The 24,930-nt window shown below is 43.0% G+C and overlaps 1 protein-coding gene across 1 annotated transcript in view; it reads left to right on the top strand.

Annotated features, from left to right (window-relative positions):
* The window catches only part of cep89 (centrosomal protein 89), a 184,901-nt gene that overhangs the window by 32,927 nt on the left and 127,044 nt on the right, over positions 1-24,930 (top strand). The window contains exons 5-6 of the mRNA XM_038806548.1: positions 10,263-10,365; positions 19,186-19,211. Of these exons, the coding sequence (XP_038662476.1) occupies positions 10,263-10,365; positions 19,186-19,211 (129 nt within the window). The remainder of the gene's footprint in view (positions 1-10,262; positions 10,366-19,185; positions 19,212-24,930) is intronic.

Genomic DNA, 24,930 nt, shown 5'->3' with positions numbered 1-24,930 from the left:
AATTAACTATTTAAACTGTGAGCAATAAGGAACCAATCAAACAAGTTTTTTCTTGAGTCAACGAAAGAGCAGAGTTATTATCCACAAACAGGAGAAAAAATATAATAAAAACGGGACATCACACACACAGGTGGCAGAAATGAGAGAAGTTAGAATCCAATAAAAAAAGTTAGAAATACATGGTTTAAGTGTCCTTTGGTTGCCCTGACGACATAGGCTTTTCAACACTGTGGCCAATTTAGATGAGCCAATTTTGTAGATGCGATCTGATATAGAAGATGGTCCAATTGTTACGAGTTCTCAGTTCGTTGATAGGGATCTAGTAAAGTTGTCTTCTGGAACAGGTAATACACTTGTTCCCAAAAGTGAGAGAGGGAGAGAGCCTAGCTTTCAGCCAGTTTATTTTTCTGCTGAAAACTTTATTGCAATCTCTCTCTGCAGTAGCTGAAACCTGGCCTGAAATACACCATCCATTGTGGGCCTGCCTGTGGCTCCCATTGTTTCACTATCCAGCACTTTGCATTTTAATAATAATAATCATAATCTTTATTATTGTCACAAGTAAGTTACATTAACACTGCAATGACAGTACTGTGAAAATTTCCTAGTCGCCACACTCCGGCACCTGTTTGGGTACACTGAGGGAGAATTCAGAATATCCAAATTAACTAACAGGACATCTTTTGGGACTTGTGGGAGGAAACTGGAGCACCCGGAGGAAACCCAAGCAGACAAGGAGAGAATGTGCAGACTCCGCAAAGACAGTGACCCAAACTGGGAATCGAACCTGGAGCCCTGGCGCTGTGAAGCAACAGTGCTAACCACTGTGCTACTTTTAATGTGACTTCCTTAGAAAGTGATGAGTTTCAATGGGTTTCTGAATTATAGGAAATGTCTCTTTGTTCACACTCCCTCAGGGCAATTTGTTTGTTTTTCATCTTCTTGATGGAAGGTCGCCGTACATTTTTAAGAAGTTTGTTCTGTCTCATTTCAAATTGCCAAATTTCTGATCGGTTGAAAAATTATTTCAAAATAAAAATCACCGTGTGACAAAAGCCTATTTAGCCATCCATCACCTGACTTAACTAGACCTTGCCTTCCTCTTCCAACATCATTACTCCACTTAAAATGATAAGATACTCTTTATTATTGTCGCTAGTAGGCTTACATTAGCACTGCAATGAAGTTGCTGTGAAAATCCCCTAATCGCCACACTCCGGCACCGTTGAAAAGTCCAGATGTGTGTAGAATGACACAGAAATCCAAAAGTTACTGCCATTGATTCTGCACTCCTCCAGAAGGTGTGCTGTAGACATACCCCCATGCTGCAATCTATGAAAAATCCTTGAACTGTGAAAATTTCCACTTGCATGCTGTTAGTCTCGTTGTAAAACTCCTTTGAATAGTTACACCTTGATGAATGAGGTGCAACTTGGTTTTTAGTGGTGTGCTGACCTCAACATTGCTGCTATTACATCCTTGTGGTCCCTGAAAAACTATTTTTGTATTTGTGGAATGTTAAATTTCTTAATTTATTATTTACAAATTTCAAATTAAAGGTAAAGAAATTAATTATTTTAATTTTCTAGTTCGCTGTCTTTGAGGATACATCAATATGATTGGCTGCTTGTTGACATCACTGCTGTTGCATGCGTGAAGATGCCTTAACTTTGTGCCAGGTTTCAACTGCTGTCAGGAAAGGGAAGTTGCACCAGAGAGGTCCATAGATCTGTGTTGGCAGCTTTTTTCCAAGTCCTGTTGCTTCGCCAGTGACCAAAAAATCCGGATTATTGTCTTCATCCCAAAACACGTCAATACCCTTATTCTTGATTCCATCACTCTCCAGCCACAATCTACACATTTTGTAGGTTTGAAGAGAGCAACAAACTAAAGTTGGGCTTTTGACCCACATCCTATGCGTTACAAAGTTTGTGCCTATTTCCATCCCTGTAACATTGTCCACTGCCCCATTTCTGTCATCTCCTGCAGAAACTCTTAAACCGATCTTATGCAGACCTTCTGTAATCCTCGTGGATCAACTATTGCCAGCTCCTCTAACCAGCTTCAGTTCATTTAAATCACTGCTGCCTATATCTTGTCCCGCTCCATGTCCCACTCACTCTTAAACAGACTTCGCTGACTTGAACTTGTGTTCAAATCCCTTTGACTTTGCTGCACCTTACTTCTGTAACGTCTTCCAGCCTTATAAGTTCACCTCCCCATAAGTCTTCCTTTCACTAACTTAGGCCTCCCAACAATAGTTACAGAATAGCGTAGAAATCAGCAAGTTAGAGGAGCATGTTACAAGGTCACTGCAATCATGTGGTGGACTTTCATCTTTACGTAGGCATGGAAAGCCAAATTGGCAAAAGTTCCAAATTGTAAGACAAATTCATGGAATGTATTGAAGGCAGTTTTCTGCAACAAAATATTGAGGAACCATCCAGGGAACAGCCTATCTTAGATCTGGTATTGTATAATGAACAGGGTTAATTAGTGATCTCGTAGTAAATGATAATTTGGGAAAGAGTGATCACAATCATAGAATTTCACACTGATTGAATGTGATGTGGTTCTGTCCAAAACTAAAGTCTCAAATTTAAACACAACGAGTTTCATATTTTTGCGGGATGAGTTAGCTAAGGTCGATTGGGATTGGTGCCTTTCTTGAATTAAACAAAAGAGTGGGGGGTGGAAATAGTTTCCTGGTGCATTCTCTATGACAAAATCTCAACCATTCACCACGCTGTCGGGACGGCCTCAGAACATCACCTGAGGCTCTCACCCGATGCTCCGCCCCCGATAGGCCGAGTCTACGACGGCGTGGTGTGCATGTCCTCTCACTTTTCGGGAAGGCAGCCGTTCAGCTGGAAGTGGGGGCTTCGGCGGGGGCTTGGGGGCTGTTGGGGGGTGGCGAGAGGGGTTTCAGGGAGGGGCAGTTTTTGGCATGCTGGATCCATGCGCGGCCTGCGCCATGTTGTATGGCTTGGCCGCCGCCATGCGCATGCGCGGCCACGGACCCAGCAATTCTGCGTCCGTACCGCAGGTAAAGCCGGAGTCTTTACGTGGTGCGGCTGCTAGCCCCCACTGGGCGGAGCATCAGTGCGGGGTCGGCTCCAACGTTTTAGTCGTCAGACGAAACGAATCCTGCGGACATAGCTGCAGATTCGGAGAATCCAGGCCATGATGGTAGATAAATTCATGGCGCCGAGGTCCCAGGTTCAATCCCGGCTCTGGGTCACTGTCCGTGTGGAGTTTGCACATTCTCCCCGTGTTTGCGTTGGTTTCACCCCCACAACCCAAAGATGTGCAGGCTCAGTGGATTGGCCACACTAAATTGCCCCTTAATTGGAAAAAATGAATTGGGTGCTCTAAATTTATTTTTCAAAAATGATGGTAGATAAATAATGGTGAACATTTAAATAAATAATTAAAAATTCTCAATGAACATGCTGTCCCTTGATGAATTAAAACTCCACTGGAAAAGTGATCAAATTCTAAATAAATAGAAAGTTAACAATAGTCTTGGGTTAAAGGAAGAGGTTCACAAAATTGCAAAAAGAGTCTAAATCCTGAGGATTTTGGAGGGTTTTAAAAATTAGAAAGGAATGATCAAGACATTGATTAAAAGTATAAAATACAATAAGAGTAAACTGGCAAAAAATGTAAAAATAGATTGTAGGAACTTTTAGAAGTATGTAAAAAGAAAGCAATTAAGAGAAGTAAACATGTGCCCCTTGGAGAGCAATAACTGGAGAAAGTATGCGGGAATAAGGAAATGGAGAGACATTAAACAATCATATCAGCTTTCCACAGTAGAAGACATGATAAACAATGCAGACCCAAGGATTTGACAAAAGTGAGGAACTTGAAGTAATTAATATTAGCAAAAAAATGGTCCAGAGAAGTCAATGAGCCTAAAAGCCAACAAAATCCCTGGACCTGATGACTTATCCTACAATTTCAAAAGGGGTGCTGCAGAGATGGTGAATGCATTAATTTTAAATATCCAAAATTCCCAATTTTCTGGAAAGGTTACTGTGGATTGGAAAGTTGCAAATGTAACCCAGCTTTTCAAGCAAGTAGAAAGGGAACAGAGAACCACAGGTCAGTAAGAGTGATCAAATGATAATGGGGATAGGACAGGAAAATCAACTTATGGAAGAAGTTTATCCATGCCCCTATTATACAGTGGAGCAGACTCGAGTGACCGTATTGTGTATCAAGCTCCTATTTCTTACTTTATGTTCATTAGCAAAGTGATCATGCAGAATGATTGCCGGTTAACTTTCTGGCCTAGCAAGTGGGATAAACTGTGAAGTCCCATTTTTTTGAGTAGTGAAGCACGACCGATACAGGTTCATCCCCTGGCAGAGTCGTGCATCTAGAATCAAGAATACAAATGTGGCTACTGCTGCAGTGGTGAGAGGCCTAAAGCAGCAGAAATAGCTGGTGGCTTCTGGACCTCTGGTTACAGATCATGAAAGAACAGCCAAGAGTCCTCTAGCTGGAAAAATATGTGGAAACTGAAAAATAGAATGAGAGGTGCCAGTATATAGTCAAAAGACCTGGTCATAGATGTTTGTCAGTTTCTTGTGTAACAATACACTAAGAAGCATAAGAGAGATCTGATTGAATTTATTTATGAATCTTGCCACTACGTGGAATGATTGAAACAAAGCAGAGCCTTGATGCAAACTGAGGGAGAGCGGATATAGGGAAATTTCGGCAAGGGGAAGAGAAGAGAGATGCAATGTAGTTCTCTGATTAAAAATCCAAAAAATATTGCTACCACTGATCCTGACGATTTTCTTGGTTTCATAATCCTGGTATGGAGGATGGAAGTGAGGTATTGGAGGTGGATAATGTGGTCAACCACGTCAAAGGCTGCAGTATGATAACATTTATAGAGAATGCCATTTGTGACTTGGTTTAGGGCTGTTACACTGCTCTGGCAGAGGTAGAAATCTGATTGGAGAGATTCATAGAGGGATTTGTGGGAATAGGGATGTGATGTACACATTCAAGGATTTGGGAGGGCAAACCAAGGTTGGCAATACAGTGGTAGTTCACAAGAACTGAATTTTTTTTATTGTCAACTACATAATGTTTACGACATAAACCTTGGATTTAATGCTTAGCTAAAATAGGCTGATAAAATAAGCATCTTATAATAAAAAAACAATACAATGCAATTTATTTTAAATAATAAAGGATGCTGACTGTTCAATAAATGAACTTGCAAGGAAAGGTCTTTCTACAGCCATTGGGTGGTGCTGTACCTACATTGCCAAAATATTTGCTGACCTGCTTATATGACAACTGCTTGAGTGTGTTTCTGCAACATCTTTCTTTGTTTGATATCAAAATTCCTATGACACTACTATCAACGGTGCAATCGGTGTGGGTGGGGGTTTAGCTCACAGGAATGTGTGACTTGGAAGCAAATAGGGACCTAAAATTAATAACTTTTGATTGCATCTGCAATCCAGCTTGAAAATACCCATTGCAGGTTTAAAGGCAGTGAGTATGGATGCCTGAGAGTAACCACCTCCGTCTTTTAATTAGTCGGTCGACAGGTAGTTATTTGCCCAATTAATATGTTTAGGAGATGTTAATGGGGTATTTTTAAATAGAATTTAGGATCTTCAACAGGGGTTTCTTTGGACTCCGAAATCGATCAGTGAAAAAGAAGCGAGATTACATTATAGTTCAGATGAGTACTTAAATTTGCCATTACCCTATCTGATTGAGACTTCACAGATTACAGTTGGTGTTTCAGTTTCCTCTGGTAAACATTTGACATGGAATTCTTTTTTTTAAATATTTTTATTGAACTTTTAACATTTTGTATCAAGAATTTGCAAAGCAAAACCAAATTAGCACTAGGGAGGCAAAGGCAAGAGTGTCAGCCCCCCTCCCCATGTAGAACTCTGGCTGCTCTGAAACCCCAAAGATCACCACTCGTGGGCACGCATTCATCTTCACTCCCACAATCCTGGACATGGCCCCAAAGAAGGATGTCCAGTACCTGACAAGCCCGGGGGAAGACCAGAACATGTGGGTGTGGTCGGCTGGACCTCCCTGGCACCGTTAGCATTTGTCCTCCACCTCCGGGGAGAACCTGCTCATTTGTGGTCTGGTTTGGTGCGCCATGTGCACCACCTTTAGCTGCACTAGGCTCAGCCTTGCGCATGTGGAGGTGAAGTTTGCCCTGTGCAGTGCTTCGATCCAGAGTCCCTCCCCCTATCTACCTGCCTAGTTATTCTTCCCACCTTTTCTTTGTCTTGTTCAGGGGTGAGCGTACCTCTTCTAACAGCTATCCATACATGTCCATGCAGTTCCCCTCCCCTAGATCGTCCGTGTTCAGTAGTCGATCTAACATTGAATGTCCTGGCATCTGGGGGTACGTTGTCGTTGTCGTTCTCTCGTGGGAGCTGGAACTCCTCAGTGAGTTCTCCCAGGGTCGCTACTCTACATTTGTGTACATGACCCTGACCGTCAGTCTCCTCTTGTCCTGTCTTCACCTTTTGAAGGAGGCGTCCATTATTGCGGGAGTGAACCTGTGATTATTGTAGATGGGGCCCATCATGGACAGTTTGGGTAGTCTGAAATGCTGCCTCATTTAATTCCACGTTCAGAGCATGGTTACTACCACTGGGCGTTTTGAGCATCTGGCCATGGGGGATGGGAGTGCGGTTGTGGCTAACGCTCGGAGGAATGTCACTGCACAGGAACTCACTCCATCGCCACCCATTCCGCTCCCGGTTGCATGACCCATTCTCGTACTCTTTCTGCAGTGGCCACCCATTGGTAGAACTGGAGGTTCGGGAGGCCCAGCCTCCTTTTCAGGATGATCTTCCTAATCCTCAAGCTCTTTCCCCTCAAGCAAACACCATGATTAGCTTATCAACTAGTTTGAAAAGGACTTGGAGATGTAGATTGGGAGGGATCTGAACAGGAAGAGGAACCTGGGCAGCATGTTCATCTTGATTGTCTGCACTCCCTTCAAAGGAGAGTGGGTATGAGCCCCACCTCTGCAGGTCCTTTTTAACTTCCTCCACCAGACTCGTGAGGTTCCTCTTGTGGATCCGTGCCCAGTCATGGCTATTTGGATCCCCAAGTAACGGAATTTGATGTGGGCCAGTTTGAACGGTAGACCCCCAGCTCTACTCCTGCCCCCATTGGTTTACAGAGAAGATTTCACTCTTACTCACGTTAACTTTTTAACTTAAGACGGTTCCGAACTCCTTCAGGAGATTCATTATTCCTTCCAAGCTGGCCAGGGGTTTGGGATGTAGAAGAGGAGGTTATCTGCATAATGTGAGACTCTGTGCTCTCTGCCACCCCTTCGGATACCTCTCCACCCCTTCACTGCTCTAAGGGCAATTGCCAGTGGCCAAAATTGTCAGGGCAAACAGCAGCAGGGAACGCGGGCATCCCTGCCTTCTGCCTCTGTGCACCCAGACGTATCCTGAGCTGGTAGTGTTTGGCTATACTCTTGCCATAGGAGCACTGTACAGTAGTTTCACCCTGGACGTGAACCCTTGCCCAAACCCAAACTGTTCGAGTACTTCTCTGAGGTACTTCCATTTGACCCTGTTGAGGCCTTAATTGCGTCCAGGGAGATGATCACTTCCGGTATTCTCTCCCCGGATGGGGTCATGATCACGTTCAGCAGGTTGCTGATTTTGCTGTTAGCTGCCTGCCCTTGACAAAGCCTGTCTGATCTTCTACAACTACCTCTGGCACGCAATTCTCCAGTCGCCGCACCAGGGCATTCGCCAGGATGACATGGAATTCTTGAGTAGAAATAGTTTATTTTCCTCAACTTTGGAAGCTTTCAAACTGACAAGATTGGAACATTGGAGATGTTTAACAACATGTCAGAAGAGGAAAGGCTTCACCAACCAAGGCTGTGACAGCATGCACAAAGAGGTGCCAAGGAGACGATGCCCAATTTACTGGCTTTTTAAAAACATTCAGAGAAAATGAGCATTGCTGGCAAGGCTGACATTTGTGTGTCATTAATTGTATATGTCAAGGTGGTGGTGAACTGTATTCTTGAGCTGCTGTCCATATGATGTAGGTACTGTGATATTTTTAAAGGATAGGCTTGCAGACCATAAAGGTACAAAGAAACAAGAGCTTTATTGGAAAGGTGTTTACTCAACAGGCTGTTAGGATAGACTGCCAGTTTGCCCATGCAAACGGCTGATGATGTCAACAATACGTTACATGATTGGACCTTAAGTGACCTTGTTCCAACCAGTAAAACATTAATATACAATAGGTACACCAACAATGATGTTACAGGGGGCGTTCACAGGTTTTACCCAACGACACCTGGTGCTGTGGTTCCAAACCAGGATTATATGTGGTTTAGAGGGGAGCTTGCTTCCTTGAACTCTAAGAAGACCAGTGCTTCATCAGGTAATGACGAGCATACAGATGCATGGAAGACCAGCTAACTGCAGGACCTGGCAGATCCGTACCAGCCTCCCTGAACAGGCGCCGGAATGTGGTGACTAGGGGCTTTTCACAGCAATTTCATTGAAGCCTACTCGTACAATAAGCGATTTTCATTTCAGTTTATTCATTTCATTTCATTCATTTCACGTGTATTATCACCAACTGTGAAGATCATGACTGCCCTCAATTTTGTTTTGCTTTGTCCCCAGTTTCACCAGGGTGCTACTAGAAACATTATGATAGTTTTGGTGTTCACAACACATAAATGTGCAAGGCAGATCATAGATGGCTTGTTTCTCAGGGCTGAAAGTTGTGTGAATGTTTCCTGTGATGTTGTAGCCAGGATGAATAGGCTCTCTGATTAGCCTCCCTGGCTGGATTCCCCAGGTTCAGGGTTCCATTGACTACATGCATGTGGCAATTAGAGCAGTCGCACAGCAACAAGAGTTTAGATAAACTGAAAGGGATGTTTGTCCATTTGTGCGGAGCTGGTGTATGACTGCAAGAAGAGTTCATGCAGGTCTGTATTAGACTCCTTCCGAACTGTCATGATGCATTTGTACTGTAGACCTTTTTGTTCCTGGGGGCAGACTGTAGAGCTGGATAGTTGGAGACCCACAGGAAATACCCTTGGTGAATTACAATTTCTTAGTGCGTGATCTAACCGAATTACAACAGAGTCCCATGTTGAGCGCGTTTAGCTGGGTATTTCCTGGCGTTCACAGTGCTGAGAAAGACCACGCTATTGAATGGGAACGCCCCGCTGAGTCCTCACTTAGTCCCGTTTCCTGCATTGAGGAGCCCTGCTCGTCAGAACTTCTCAGTGTGAATTCCGGTAGCAGCCATGGTGAGTGGTCGCACATTTGGTAGCTCTCGCTCGTGGCGGTGTTTTTGGACCTTTACCCGTCTAACGGCTGGATGTGTTGAGGGAAAACAGGTGCAGGAGTGGTGGAAGGAAAAGATGTCCCACCGGTGGATGGAGTCATGGACCAGGAGTGGTTTTAAAAGAAAGGAGCAGTTGGAGCGAGAAGCTTTACCTGAGACACAGGGGAAGTTGGCGGAGGGTCAGGGATCGGCCCTACCATCTCAGTGGTCAATGGAGAAGCTGGTGGACTTCTTGAATGAGAAGTTCACCCAGCAGAGGAAGGATACTCTGGAGGACCTGGCAAGGACAGTGGGCCCGATTAAGGCTTGGCTAGGTTGGAAGGCCTGACATGATTCCGGTGGGCAGCATTCGTGAAATGTAAATGTAATTTGTACCACCTGCCAGCATGAAGACTGACCTGCCATTGGGAGAATTGCAACATGATTTTATGCTGGCGCGTTTCTGCCTTTTTGATTCTGACACATTCTCTACGCCAGCCCGCCAACTAATCTGCCACAGGCAGGTTGGGAGATTCTTCCCTAAATCTGTAGGAATGAGACTCTGCATTTGTTAATATTAATTTTCAGTGCCAAAAGGTTGTTAGGCAGTAATTAAAACATACCAAACCTTTAAATGTAGCTTACACTGGAGTGGACAAGCCGCAATTTCTTTGAAGAGTTTAGTGTGTGAATATCAAAATAAGTACATCAACATTACCCACTTCCATGTATTTTAATGGAAAGTCTCTCAGCGAAATGCCATTCTTTTGCAACCTCTGGAGCACCTGAACATCTTGGTAAGCAAGTTCTTACTTTGAATCAATATTATTATGGCAAAGTCTGGAGTTCTTGAGATTTTGATGTGATTCTTAATACTTTCTTGAATCTGGCTTTTTAACTTTCTCGTTTATGTATTATTTGTTTAGGATGAAATCCCAGTATCTGTGAGTAGTGAAATTACTGACATTTCTTCCTATGATGCAGCATCTGCCACTCTCATACATGAACCAAAATCTGGACACGGTACAGGTAAACAACATTAATTACTTTATTACTGACTGTGAAACATATTGTACCTTGCTTTTGTACTTTTAGATTTATATATAAAAACACTTTAGATGATAACCCTGAGATACAATAATCAGGTCTGCTCCATTCCTAACTTGTTTGTGATAGTCAAATGAGTTTATCATATTTATCAGAAACATCCCCAAATGCTTCATGTACAGTAGGAAATTAGATGAATTAATCCAAATTTACTGCTCTAACAATTCCACTTAAGCTATGCAAAAGATTGTAATTTACGGCTCCTGGTGGCAATTGTAAACATAACTTATTAAGTTTTAATTGTATTTTCTTGGGGAGGTTTTTATGTATATATAATATATTTATGTATATAGTGTATGTAATATATTTGCATATATTATATATATATATATACGCAGGTTATAGCATACAATTTGATTTAACATTTCAGGAATTTTTAGTTGGATCAGCAATAGGAGGTTTTGCAAGCTAGGTGTTTTTTATCAGTTAAGATTCACCAGGCACCCAAGCATATGTGGGATTCTTTAAGCCATGATGTAAATTGCTTGGCACTAATCCTTTGCCATTCATCAGTCACTGTTTCGGGGTCCATTACATCACAACTTTGGTTCCTACTTCACCTAGAGCATGACTTGCATGGTAGCACAGTGGTTGGCACTGTTGCTTCACAGCGCCAGGGTCCCAGGTTTGATGATTCCCGACTTGGGTCACTGTGTGGAGTCTGCACGTTCTCCCCGTGTCTGTGGGTTTCCTCCGGGTGCTCTGGTTTCCTCCCACAAGTCCTGAAAGACGTGCTGTTAGGTAATTTGGACATTCTGAAATAGCCCTCATTGTACCCAAACAGGCACAGTAATGTTTTTTTTTAATTTAGAGAACCCAATTAATATTTTTCCAATTAAGGGGCAATTTAATGTGGCCAATCCACCTACCCTGCACATCTTTGGGTTGTGGGGGCGAATCCCGCGCAGACACGGGGAGAATGTGCAAACTCCACACGGACAGTGACCCAGAGCCGGGATCGAACCTGGGACCTCGGCGCCACTGCGCCACCGTGCTGCCCCCAGGCGCTGTAATGTAGCGACTAGGGGCTTTTCACAGTAACTTCATTGCAGTGTTAATGTAAACCTACTTGTGACAATAAAAATTATTAAATTAGAGCTTAGTTTCAAAAAATGTTTTCATTTCAGTATTATTCATCTGTCACCCTACCCCTGCACCCCAACTGCTAAAAGCTTCATACGTGTTTTTGCCATCTCTAGATTTAATTATTCTGCCAGTCTTCTTGCTGGTCTCCCAGCCTCCAATGAGGCCCATTTTATCACATGTAACCTATCCTATACCATGCCCCACGTCCCCACCATCCTTGTTCTCCACTGAAATTTAAATCTTTGTCTTACAACTTCATTGAAGCCTACTTGTGACATTAAGCAATTATTATTATTATTATTATTATTATTGTCTTTAAATCGCTCAGGCTTTGGTCTGTCTCATCTTCAAAACCCCTCATGCCCTGTATCTTTCCTCCCCAAGAACTCAATTCCTTTAGTGGATCTCCCATTCCTTTCACTCCTCCCATCAGTAGGTGAACCTTTGTCTTCCTACTCGTGTAATTCTCTCACAAAAGCTCCCCCAACACTCTACCCCTCATTCCTTCATTTGTAAACCTTCTCAAAACTCACCTCTTTAACCAACCGTTTGGTTACCCCATCAACCCTCTCCCTCCCTAGCTAGATATTGAGGGTTTTTTCTTGACTAAAGAGCTATATAAATACAAAATGTTATTGTAACCTGCATCAAAGTTCTTTGGACTCAGATAAAGAAGTGGCAGTCACACAGGTAGAATTGTCTGACACCGAGCTAATTTAAATGCTTATTTTAACTCGCAATTCTTTTTCCAATATGCAATTGACACTCAAATTAATCACAATGCTTCAAAGAAACCTGTGTTTATTGCTTGTCACAATATTCTTACTTTGGTACAGTTCGCCTTATGGTGATTCACTCCATTTATGTGTGGGATTTGTTCTAGTGCTGGTAACCATCTCACTGTAAACCATTATTAATTTTCCTTAATGTTCTGATCTGGTTCTTATGCCAATCTAACCTCCCATCTTAATTTGTCACAATTAAGTTTTTTCTTGAAACTCCGTCATCTTTTGGGGTATTTTTTTGAAATGTTGAATTGCAAGTGTTATTTTTTTAGATAAATTCTAGAGTATCCAATTTTTTTTTTTTCCAAGTAAGAGGCAATTTAGCATGGCCAATCCATCTACCTTGCACACCTTTGGGTTGTGGGGGGAGACCCACACAGACACGGGGAGAATATAATATAATCTTTATTGTCACAAGTAGGCTTACATTAACACTGCAATGAAGTTACTGTGAAAATCTCCTAGCCGCCACATTCCTGCACCAGTTCAGGTACATGGAGAGAGAATTCAGAATGTCCAAATTACCTAACAGCACGTTATTCGGGACTTGTGGGAGGAAACCGGAGCACCCGGAGGAAACCCACGCAGACACAGGGAGAACGTGCAGACTCAGCATAGACAGTGACCCAAGCCAGGAATCGAACCTGGGACCCTGGCGTTGTGAAGCAACAGTGCTAACCGCATTGTGCAAATTCCACACGTATCAAACCCGGGTCCTCAGCGTCGGAAGGCAGCAGTGCTAACCACTGAATTGCAACGGTTATGTGTGTGTTTCATGTACAGATTGTCCTGTAGGTTTGCATTTTATTGATTATTATTTATGAAAATAAGAGTTTTACAGACCGAAATACGTTGGTGTTTGCTCGGGAATATTTAGCTTCTGTAAATTAGATTTTATGTATTTATATGCAAAGCATCCATTTGTCAGATAATAGTAATTTTGAACAGACTAGAATTCAAAAGCATCATTTTGATCATGACCCCCATTCTAAAGCTTCAGAATTAATATTCTCTCAGAGTTAATGTACTTGGACATTAAGTGGTGCTGACATGATAAAAAGAAAGCTGTCTTATGAGAAGTGCATAGTTAGATTTAATACATTTATCTTTTAATTTGCTCAATTTATTTGGGGGTGAAATGATTAGATTTTATTATTTTTGGCCTATACAGTTAGCACTCAAGCTTTTTAAAAAATAATTCTGAGAAAATATTTTGCGCTTTTATTAGTTCTGAACAGTTTGCTAAGTTTGATATATTTTTAGGATACATGCGACATCCTTCCATGGTAGATTAATTTTAAAAAGTTAATAGCTTTATATTCTGACTGATTGTTCCGAATGTTAGTACATAACATTACTGTAGCTGTGTGGTCATTTCATATTGTTAGAATACAGCCACCTAGAGGATAATTATTGACTACAATTAATAACCGTTTTGTTTGCAATTTGCAAATTTATAGCTGAAAGATCTGAGAAACTGATTGGTATTGTTTTGATTTTTTTCTCATTTTATGCTCCTCTGGACTGATCTGCTAAGTGAGTTTTTAAAAATGTGTGTTTTAAAACAGTTATGTATCTGTGAATACATTCGTGCTGGTTCAGCTGGATGTGTATTGACGTCAGCAAAGTTTGCACGAACTTTGAGAGGATCACTATCTTGATTGTATTGAGCAACACCCTTAATAAACCTCTCGTTGTGTTTACAAGAACCCAGAGTGTTGCTACTGCTATACCGTTTGTCTTTGATGTGACAAAGAAATATAATGAGAGAAAACTGATGACGAGGATTGAGGCAGAAACATCGCTTGAAAGAAGATTTTTGTTGACTATTTGTGGGACGGCATCGGGAGCAATGGAAAATTCTCTGGACTGGACCTGCCTACACAACAGACGTCTGGTGAAATACTGTCACCGATATGAAGATTTAACAAAACCTTTCGACTGTAACTGTGTGAAAGAAGACTGACAATCAGGGAAAACTTGCTTGCGTTGGAGTGAATAGGGCCTGGGCTGTAGCAACCGCGTACGTAGTGAAGCTACACAGGCTGTGGGAAACAGGGATTTCGAAGTCTACTGACTCTGCATGGGCCAGTAATCAGGAGAAAAGTCAAAATTCTCAGGCATAAAAGGGAAAGATTTCTTAGTTGCTTGTTCAAGAGATTGTTAATGCCATCCTTTCCAACATGGTCAGAAGGGAGGAAGTGTAGACCCTAGGAGCCAGGATCCAAAAATGGCACCATGGAAGCGATTGATGAGAACTCTGAAATATGGAATTTGTATGAAGAAAGATTCCAGTTTTTAGTAGCCAATCAGACACCGGAGGACCTAAAGGTCTCAACATTTCTCAGCTCAGTTGGCAATAACATGTTTATGCTGCGACAGAATCTTGTTCACCCAGCCAAACCAGGAGACCAGCCCTTCAATGAATTAATTAAAATCTGTGAAGGACATTTCTCTCCTAAACCGTCATTGATTGCAAAAAGGTTCTGATTCCACCATCATAGCCAGTAAGAAGGTGAAATCATTTTATAGTTTATAACGTCTTTAAGAAGATTAGCTAGATATTGTGAATTTGGTACAACATTGGATTATACTCTTTCAGACAGGCTGGTTTGTGGGTTACACAGTGAAGCAATTCAGAGGAAGCTGCTTTCTATGGAATAGAATAGAATCCATAGAATGGAATCCCTACAGTGCAGAAAGAGGCCATTCAGCCCATCGAGTCTGCATAGACCTTCCAAAAGAGCACCCTACCCAGGCCCATTTCCCCCGTCCTATCCCTGTAACTCCACCTAACCTGCATATCTTTGGACTGTGGAAGGAAACCGGAGCACCCAGGGAAATCCACACAGACACTGGGTGATTTAACTCTGAAAGCTGCTGTGGAAGTTGCCTAACCATGGGGCCTGCAACAAGAGAAGTATTGCAGATAGGGGCTGGAGCTAAGATCCACAAATGTATACCTCAAAAAATGCACTGCAAAGGTGCAACCATGCCACTGTTGTACCCAGGTTGACACTAAGGGAGGAATGTTGGAGTAAATCGAACACATGCAAGAGCTGTGGCAAGAAGGGGCATATTGTGTTGGGCACAGAAAACTACTTCTACACCAAGAAAGTGCAAGAAGATGAACACAAGTAAACAATCTAGTCGTGTCTACAAATTAGTAGACAAAGCTCATAATCACTCAAAAGACAACATAACCAAGCTACTGCAAGAGCTTACACTAGGCGTTCTGTTAATGCAAGGCGATCAACAACGTTTTTGGGCATATCCAAACTTGAAGGTCATGAAATTAAAATGGAAGTGGATACGGGCGCAGTAGAATCGCTAATATCTGAGACAGTTTATCATCAAAAGCTGAAGATTCTGCCTTTAAAACTACCAAATGTGATCCTAAGTTCATACACTGAAGAGGCGGTACCATTAAAAGGATATATTACAGTGAAAGTAGAAGCAAACGGGCAGACAGCAAAGTTGCCTGTTCACATTGTCTGTGTTTGACTTTGCTGTATTTGGCAGAGCATGGTTGGTTAAGGTTAGGCTTAACGGAACAGTCAATCAGTGAATGGATTCAAAGAGCAACTGAAGAAGTATGAGATGTTCAAAGATTTGTCAGGCTCTATGACTGGAGTTAAACTACAGCTAAAAATCAAGCCAGACAGAATGCCTAATTGTCTGAAAGCTAGAACTGTACCATATGCCATCAAGCCTAAAGTTGAAGAAGAACTAGAAAGCTCAGTAAGAACAGGAGTCATTGAACCTGTTGCTACAAGTAATTGGGTGACACCAATTGTTCCTGTATTAAAACGTGTTGGCTCAATGAGAACTTGTGGAGACTTAAAAATTACTTTTAACCCAGTTTTATGCATAGATCATTATCCACTGCCGCTGATTGAAGACTTGCTTGCTATACTTTCTGGAGGACAGAAATTCAGTAAAATTGTTCTTTCACAGGCATATTTGCAGATGAATGTAGCTGCCGAATCACAGCCACTACTTACCATCGTAACGCACAAAGATTTGTTTTGTTACAGAGGACTTCCTTCTGGAATTACGTCTGCACCTGCTCTTTCTCAAAGATCCATGGATCAAATTCAAAGTGGGTTGAATGGTGTGCAATTATTTAGATGACATCACCGGTTCAAGTGAACAGGAACACTTGGAGAATTTGGAAACTACCCTGAAGCGGTTGCAAAGCCACAACCTGAGAGTTATGAAGGAAAAGTGTGACTTTTTCAAGTCATCCATAAATTACTGTGATCATATCATTGACAAAGATGGTTCACACAAAGTGCCAAAGAAAATGTCAGCAATTATAGTAGCACCACGTCCTCAAATATGACACAACTAAGGTCATTTAGAATTGATTAATTATAAGGGAGGGTGACGCGATGAGGCGAGGTTGGAGAAGAAACATGGTCGAGGCGGAGAAAGGGGCCATCTTGGATGGGCCAGGTATTGAGTGAAATTAACAGAGGTAGAGCCAAAAGGGGAGGGTGGCGGATGGTAGAGGGGAATGGAGGCATAAGTCCCCGGTGAGGCTGATAACGTGGAATGTGCGAGGGCACAATGGACCGGTCATAATATCGCGGGTTTTTGCGCATCTTACAAGCTTGAAAGCGGAGGTGGTCTTCTGCAGGAGACGCACCTGCGCATGAAGAACCAGGTTAGGCTAAGGAAGGGGTGGGTGGATCAGGTTTTCATCTCGGGCGTTGATTTAAAGTCGCGGGAGGTGGCAATTTTGATGAGTAAGTAAATGGGGTTTATGAGCCCAAAAGAAGTGAGGGACCCAGGTGGGAGATCTGTGATTGTGAGTGGGGTATTAAAAGGGAATTTGGTGGTGTTGGTGAATGTGTATGCACCGAATTGGGAGGCTGTAGGTTTTATGAGGGGAAGGTTGGCTGCAATCCCAGACTTGGCCATGCAACAGTTCATTATGGGAGGAGATTTTAATTGTGTTCTGGAGCCAATGGTAGATAGAAAGAGCCCCAGGTCAATGGGTAGGATATGAATGGCAATGGAGCTTGGTAGATTTATGGAAACGCTGGTATGGTGGACCCATGGCGCTTCAAGAACCCAGGGGGAAGGACTGGTCAGCAATGCCACTGGGGGTGTGGCCTGGCTGGGTGATTTATATGACTTTCTTCGCTGGAGAAGATTAAATACGAGTTGTGGGGTTCAGCGGAGGGTTTCGAGGCAAGGTAGGGGATGTTCGTGATCGTGTTTGAGGAGTTGTTCATCGGGGGCGGGGGGGGGGGGGGGGGGGGGGGGGGGGGGGGGGGTGAAAAAGGGGAAAAATGTGTACACGCTGTATGGTTGTGTGTGGGGAAGTTTGTTTCCCGAACTGTTTATGTGTTGTAACTTTTCATATACGTTTGGTAAAAATACATTTATAAAAAAAAGAAATCGAAGAGAAAGTTGGCCAATGCCAATCTTGTGCAAAACTAAGGAACACTTCACCATTATATCTGTGGAAATGGCATTATATATCATTGAAAAGCTAGACACAATTTCAAAAGATTTGAAACATTGGAGCAGATTGTCAGTGATAATGGTATACAATTTACTTCGAAGGAGTTTGAGGACTATTTGAAAGGGAACGCTATACATCATATCAAGTCAACTCCATACCATCCAGCAACGAATGGATTGGCTGAATGTTTGCAATCATTAAAGCCTTCTGTCAAGGCTTTGAAGGTTCAGGGGATATTATCAGGAAGAGCAAACAAATTTCTAATATCTTACTGGAACACTGTACATGCTACCATGCAAAGGTCACCGGCAATGCTGCTGTTTAAGAGAAAATTACGAACACAGTTTGATTTGTTAACTCCACCTGATACTTCAGAGATTGTCAAACCACGACAACAACAAGCACAAATATCTAGGAGGGAGGAAATCTCTGAAAAGTGAGTACTCAATCAGGGAGAGAGTGTTAGCTTGGAGCTACACCACCAACAAGGATCCTAGCAAAGACAGGTCCAATATTGTACACTGAACAGATGGATGATGAACGAGTTTGGTGTTGTCTTGCTGATTAGTTACTTGCTGCACAAAGTGAATTTGCAGAAATGTTTCAAGAGGTTCTACAGTCAGAAGATCCAAAGAACTATACTTTGAAGTGGCGAACAAAGACAGTGGTGAGTTCGGATTCTGTTTCTGTGGACTTTTCACTGCCTATAGCGATAGATAGTGAAACAACTACTCAAGAAGTGCTATCTACATAAAGGAACGAGGATAGTTCTGAGGTTGCAAGTAGCTGAATTCAAGAACACCGAATGCTACCAAAAAGGAATTCCACCACAGTGACTGTCTTATTGAATTGTCTCTATGTATAGAAATAATGTATCAGGCAATCTGTTGTATAAATGTGAATTGTTGTTATTGCACTACTTAAGTAAAGAGAGTGGAGTGTTATGTACCTGGGAATACATTCTTGCTGGTGCTGCATGATGTATAGTGATACCAACAGAGCGTTGAGCAGATTGTATTGAGCAACACCCTTAATAAACTTCTCATCGTATTTTACAAGAATCTAGAGTGTGGCCACTTCCATACTTTTCTCTTTACAGCATCAAAGAAATATTAAGAAAACACTTGCAGCGTCTACACTGCCCACAAGCTTTGCTGCTGCTTGTCGTGATACACGGGCACACTTTTGTGACAGCATTCATATTTGCAAATTGCTATTTCCATATTTCCCATTCAACTAGTGTTATTACAGTCTTTGGCTAGCGGTTGGATTGTGGAGTGAATTTATGAACTACCCCACTCAACTCCATCACTATCTTGTACGCAAAATCTTATATTTAGCAACTGATCATTTAGCAGTTTGCAAAATGATTTTGAAACTCTTTTTCTCTTGCAGAACAATCTCCAGTTCAAACGTCTAAGGTAAGAAGGACAAAATGTTAACCATTTTTCAGAGGAGGACAATGATAAAAAATATAAGTTAAGAAATAGAAGCAGGAAGGAATAAGCTATTTGACTACCTGAAGCTGTTTTTCCATTCAATACGCTCATGGCTGATTTGATTGTGACCTTAACTCTCTTTTCTTGTTGGCCTCCCACACCCTTTACTCCCTAGTAGATCAAAACTCTGTCTGGCTCAGTCTTGAATATATTCAATGACCCAGCCTCTACTGCCCTTTGGGTTACACAGCTCCAAGATTAGCGGCACTCTGAGAGAAAGTAAATCTTCCTCATGTCTGTTCTAAACAGGAGTCCTCTTATTTTTAAAATGTGCCCACTAATTCCAGATTCTCCCTCAAGGGGAAACATCATCCCATAATCTACCTTGTCAAGCCCCCTCAGAATACTATTTGTTTTGATAAAATCACTTACCATTCTTCTGAACTCCAAAGAATACAGGCCCAACCTGCTCAACCATTCCTCATAAGACAACCCTTTAAGACAACCCTTTCGCCCAGGAATCAGCCCGGTGAACCTTCTCTGAACTTCTTCCAATTCAAATACATCCCTCTATGTAAGGAAACCGAAACTGTACATAGTAAACCAGTTGTAGTGCCACCAATGCCCTGTCCATTTGTAGCAAGATTCCCCTATTTTTATACTCCATTCCCCTTCCAATAAAGGCCCATGTTCCATTTGTCTTCCTAATTACATGCTGTATCTGCAGAATCACGGACGTGTTATTGCGCAAAAGGAACCCATTTGGCCCATTTGTCTGCACCGGTTCTCCACAAATGAGCATTATGATTTATTGTCATTCGACTGCCTTTTCCCTGTATTCTTGTACTTTGTTTCAATTCAAATAATCACCTAATGCTCTTTTGAATGCTTCAATTCAACCTGCCTGCACCACACTTGGCATTCCAGACCCGAACCACTCGCAGTGTGAAAAGACTTTTCTCACACCACATTTGCTTCTTTTGCAAATTACTTTAAATCTGTGCCCTCTCATACTCAATCCCTTTATAAGTGGGAGCAATTTCTCCCAATCTACTCTGTCCAACCGCCTCATGATTTTGAACACCTCTGTCAAATCTCCTCTTAGCCTTCTCTCCAAGGAAAACAGTTCCACCTCTCCAATCTGCCCATATAACCCAAGGATCTCATTACTGGAACCATTATTGTAAACCTGCACTCTCTCCAATGTGTTCACATCCTTCTTATAGCACCCAGAACTGTACAAATATTCTACCAGCCCGAAAACTATATATTGACCATTATTCTGTTTCCTACTTCTCAGCTAATTTTGCATTCTCGTTATTACTGTCCCTTTTATTCCATGAGCTATAAGTTTTCTCACAAGGCACTTTATAGACTGCCTTTTGAATGTCCATGCATACTACATCAACAGCATTACCTACTTTGACCCTTTCTGCTACCTCCTGTTAAGGCCTGACTAGTGACTTGTATAAGTTCAGCAAAACCTCCTTGTTTTTGTACTCTATGGCCCTATTCATAAAGCCCAAGGTACTATATGCTTTATTAATGCTCTCTCCACCTGTCGTCCACCTTCAACCATTTCCCTTCTCATAGTTTACAATGCTTCAAAATTTTGTGGCGCATGCAGACTTTGAAATTGTCCCCTGGACACCAAGATTTAGATAATTAATATATATCGGGAAAAACAAGGGTCCCAATACCGACTCCTGGGGAATTCCACTACAAATATTCTACCAGCCCGAAAACTATTTATTGACCATTATTCTGTTTCCTACTTTTCAGCTAATTTTGCATTCTCGTTATTACTGTCCCTTTTATTCCATGAGCTATAAGTTTTCTCACAAGGCACTTTATAGACTGCCTTTTGAATGTCCATGCATACTACATCAACAGCATTACCCACTTTGACCCTTTCTGCTACCTCTTCAAAAAACTCAAACAAGTTAGTTAATCTTTAGAAATTCCCTTTAGAAATCCATGTTTTCTCTTCTGAATCAACTGACATTTTTAAATGTGGCTACTAATTCTATCCCAAATAATTGTTTCTAGAAGCTTCCCCACCACTGAAGTTAAACTGACTGGTCAGTAATTGCTGGGCTTATCCTTACAACCTATTTTGAACAAGGACATAATGTTTGCAATTCTCCTGCCCTCTGTCACCTCCCCTAAGTCTGCAATAGACTGAAAGATTATGGCCAGTGTCGCTTCAATTTCCACTCTCATTGCTCCAGTATCCTTTTCTTTTTAAATAATTTTTATTGAGAAATTTTGATTTTATACAACATTGACGCACCTTAGTAAAATACTGAAAATAACAATAATATTAACAATCATATACATTCGCCCCATCCCCATGAACAACCCAGCATTTTAACAACAACGCAAATTAACACACTATAAAGTTACAGAATAAACACTACAATAATGCACCCCCCCCCCCCCCCCCCCCCCCCGGCCATGTCACTGATCCAGGTCTCTACGCTTGGGGGCCTTGCATCCTTCCATTGTAACAGAATCCTTCGACGGGCTACTAGGGACGCAAAGGCCAGGACACCGGCCTCTTTCGCCTCCTGCACTCCCGGCTCTACCGCAACTCCAAAAATCGCGAGTCCCCACCCTGGTTTTGCTTCAGTATCCTTTAGGTACCAGTCTGCCTAACACTCCTTCCTTTCAATTTTGAATCCTTCTAGTGATAGAGTTTCCTCTGTCACCGTGGCCTGGAGAACACCAACCTTCATGGAAAAGACAGATGCAAAAGTATTCATTTAATATCTCAGTCAAGCTCCCTGCCTTCATGTGTAAATTCCTTTTTAGGTTCCTAATGGACCCTACTCCACTTATCACCCTTTTACTATTTATATGTCTATGGAAGACTTATTGGCTGTCATAATCCATCTTTGCCTTTTCAAGCCTCTGACCCTTCTATATTTCTCTTAGTTCTCAATTCTATTTCTACTTGACATCTGTCCGGTGCACACTTTTTCTTCTTTACCTTAATTTCTATCTCCTTTTTCATCCAGGGTGATCTGGATTTGTTTGCCCAACTTTCCATTTTTTTTTAACAGAGAATTTTATTGAGGTGTTTTTGGCATTGTAAACAGTAACAATATACATTAGTGTGCAGATACCAATTACAAAAAACATAGTGCAAATAACAGTACCACTCTTGCAGATAGACCCGCCTATTCTTCCCCCCTACTCTATACTATTCTACCCCCCCCCCCCGCTGACGATTAGTTCCCCGCAAAGAAGTCGATGAATGGTTGCCACCTCCGGGCGAACCCTGATAGTGATCCTCGTAAGGTGAACTTGATTTTTTCCAAGCCGAGAAAGCTTGCCATGTCCGACAGCCATACTTCGGTCCTTGGGGGCTTTGAGTCCCTCCAGGCCAATAGTATTCGTCGCCGGGCTATCAGGGAAGCAAAGGCCACAACGTCGGCCTCTATCAACTCCTGTACTCCCGGGTCTTCCGACACCCCAAAAATTGCCACCTCTAGACTCATCGCCACCCTTGTTTTCAGTACCCGGGATATGATGTCCGCAAATCCCTGCCAGTATCCCCTGAGTTTTGGACACGCCCAGAACATGTGGACATGGTTCGCTGGCCCTCCCCCACATCTAGCACACTTGTCCTCCAGCCCAAAGAATTTGCTCATCCAGGCCACCGTCATGTGGGCCCGGTGAACCACCTTGAACTGAATCAGGCCGAGCCTGGCACATGTTGCGGTTGCATTTACCCTCCTCAGAGCGTCTGCCCATACGCCGCCCTCCAACTCCCCACCAAGCTCCTCCTCCCACTTAAGTTTCAGTTCCTCGGTCCCTGTGTCCTCTGCTCCCATAAGCTATTTATAAATATCTGAGACTCTCCCCTCTCCTACCTCACCCCTGGAAATTACCCTGTCCTGGATCCCCCTTGGTGGAAGGCGTGGAAAGGGCGGGACCTGCCTATGTACGAAATCCCGCACCTGCAAGTACCGAAAGTCATTCCCCCTCGCCAGCCCGAACTTCTCCTCCAGCGCCCTCATGTTCGCGAAGCTCCCTTCCAGGAACAAATCGCCCATCCTTCCCACCTCCGCCACGCTCGAAACCCGCCATCCATCTTCCCCGGGACAAATCGGTGGTTGTCACATATTGGGGACCAGACCGACGCTCCTACTTCCCCCGCATGCTTCCTCCATTGGCCCCAAAACCGCCACCACTATAGGGCTGGTGGACTACCTGGCCAGTGGGAGCAGCATGGGAGCCGTGACCAGGGCTGCCAAGCTGGTGCCCCTGCACGAAGCAGCCTCCACCCGCTCCCAAACCGACCCCGTACCCACCATCCATTTCCTTATCATGGCTATGTTAGCCGCCCAGTAGTAGTTGCTGAGGTTTGGCAACGCCAGTCCCCCCTCGCTATGGGTCCATTCCAGCATCCCCCTCTTTACCCGCGGGGACTTCCCCACCCAAACAAATCCCAGGATGATTTTATTGATTCTTTTAAAGAAGGACCACGGAATGAAAATAGGGAGACACTGAAAAATAAACAGGAATCTCGGGAGGATCGTCATCTTCACCGTCTGTACTCTCCCCGCTAGTGACAGCGGGAGTGCATCCCACCTCCGAAACTCGCTCCTCATTTTCTCCACCAGCCTGGACAAGTTCAACTTATGCATCTTACCCCAGTCGCGCGCCACTTGTATCCTAGATACCTAAAACTTTCCCCAACCAGCCAAAATGGTAGCTCCCTCAGCCTATTCTCCTGACCCCTCGCCTGCAGCACAAACATCTCACTTTTTGCCATGTTCAACTTGTAGCCCGAAAACCGGCCAAACTCCCCTAGGATTTCCATAATCCCGTCCATCCCTGCCGCTTGATCTGCCACATACAATTTTTTTTAAAATAATTTTATTGAAAAATTTTGTATTATATAACAACAAACCGCAATAAAATACCAACAATAACAATAATGATAACAGACATAAACATTCGCCTATCGTCAATGAACAACAAAACATATTAACAACAACTTAAATTAACACAATATTAAGTTAAGTAACCATAGAAAAAATAAAGAAAAAATATAAACAGTAGAAACAATAAATAACACCCTCCTTTCCAAGATACCTATCTTTGAGCCAGAAAGTCCAGAAAAGGCTGCCACCGTTTATAGAACCCTTGTATTGATCCTCTCAGGGCAAATTTGACCCTCTCCAATTTTATAAATCCCGCCATGTCACTGATCCAGGTCTCCACACTTGGGGGCCTCGCATCTTTCCACTGCATCAAGATCCTCCGCCGGGCTACTAGGGACGCAAAGGCCAGAATACCGGCCTCTTTCGCCTCCTGCACGCCCGGCTCCGCCGCAACTCCAAAAATCGCGAGTCCCCAACCTGTTTTGACCCTGGATCCAACCACCCTCGACACCGACCCCGCCACCCCCTTCCAGAATTCTTCCAGTGCCGGGCATGCCCAGAACATATGGGCATGATTCGCTGGACTCCCCGAACACCTGGTGCTCCTGTCCTCACCCCCAAAGAACCTACTCATCCGAGTCACAGACATATGGGCCCGATGCAGCACCTTAAATTGGATGAGACTAAGCCTCGCACAGGAAGAGGAAGAGTTGACTCTCTCCAAGGCATCCGCCCAAGTCCCATCCTCTATCTGCTCCCCTAGTTCCCCCTCCCATTTAGCCTTCAGCTCCTCCACTGGCGACTCC

This window comes from Scyliorhinus canicula, chromosome 9 (assembly GCF_902713615.1).
Source record: "Scyliorhinus canicula chromosome 9, sScyCan1.1, whole genome shotgun sequence".
In the NCBI taxonomy this organism is placed as follows: domain Eukaryota; kingdom Metazoa; phylum Chordata; class Chondrichthyes; order Carcharhiniformes; family Scyliorhinidae; genus Scyliorhinus; species Scyliorhinus canicula.
Note: the sequence above shows the minus strand (reverse complement) of the source record. Positions and strands in the feature narration are given on the sequence as shown.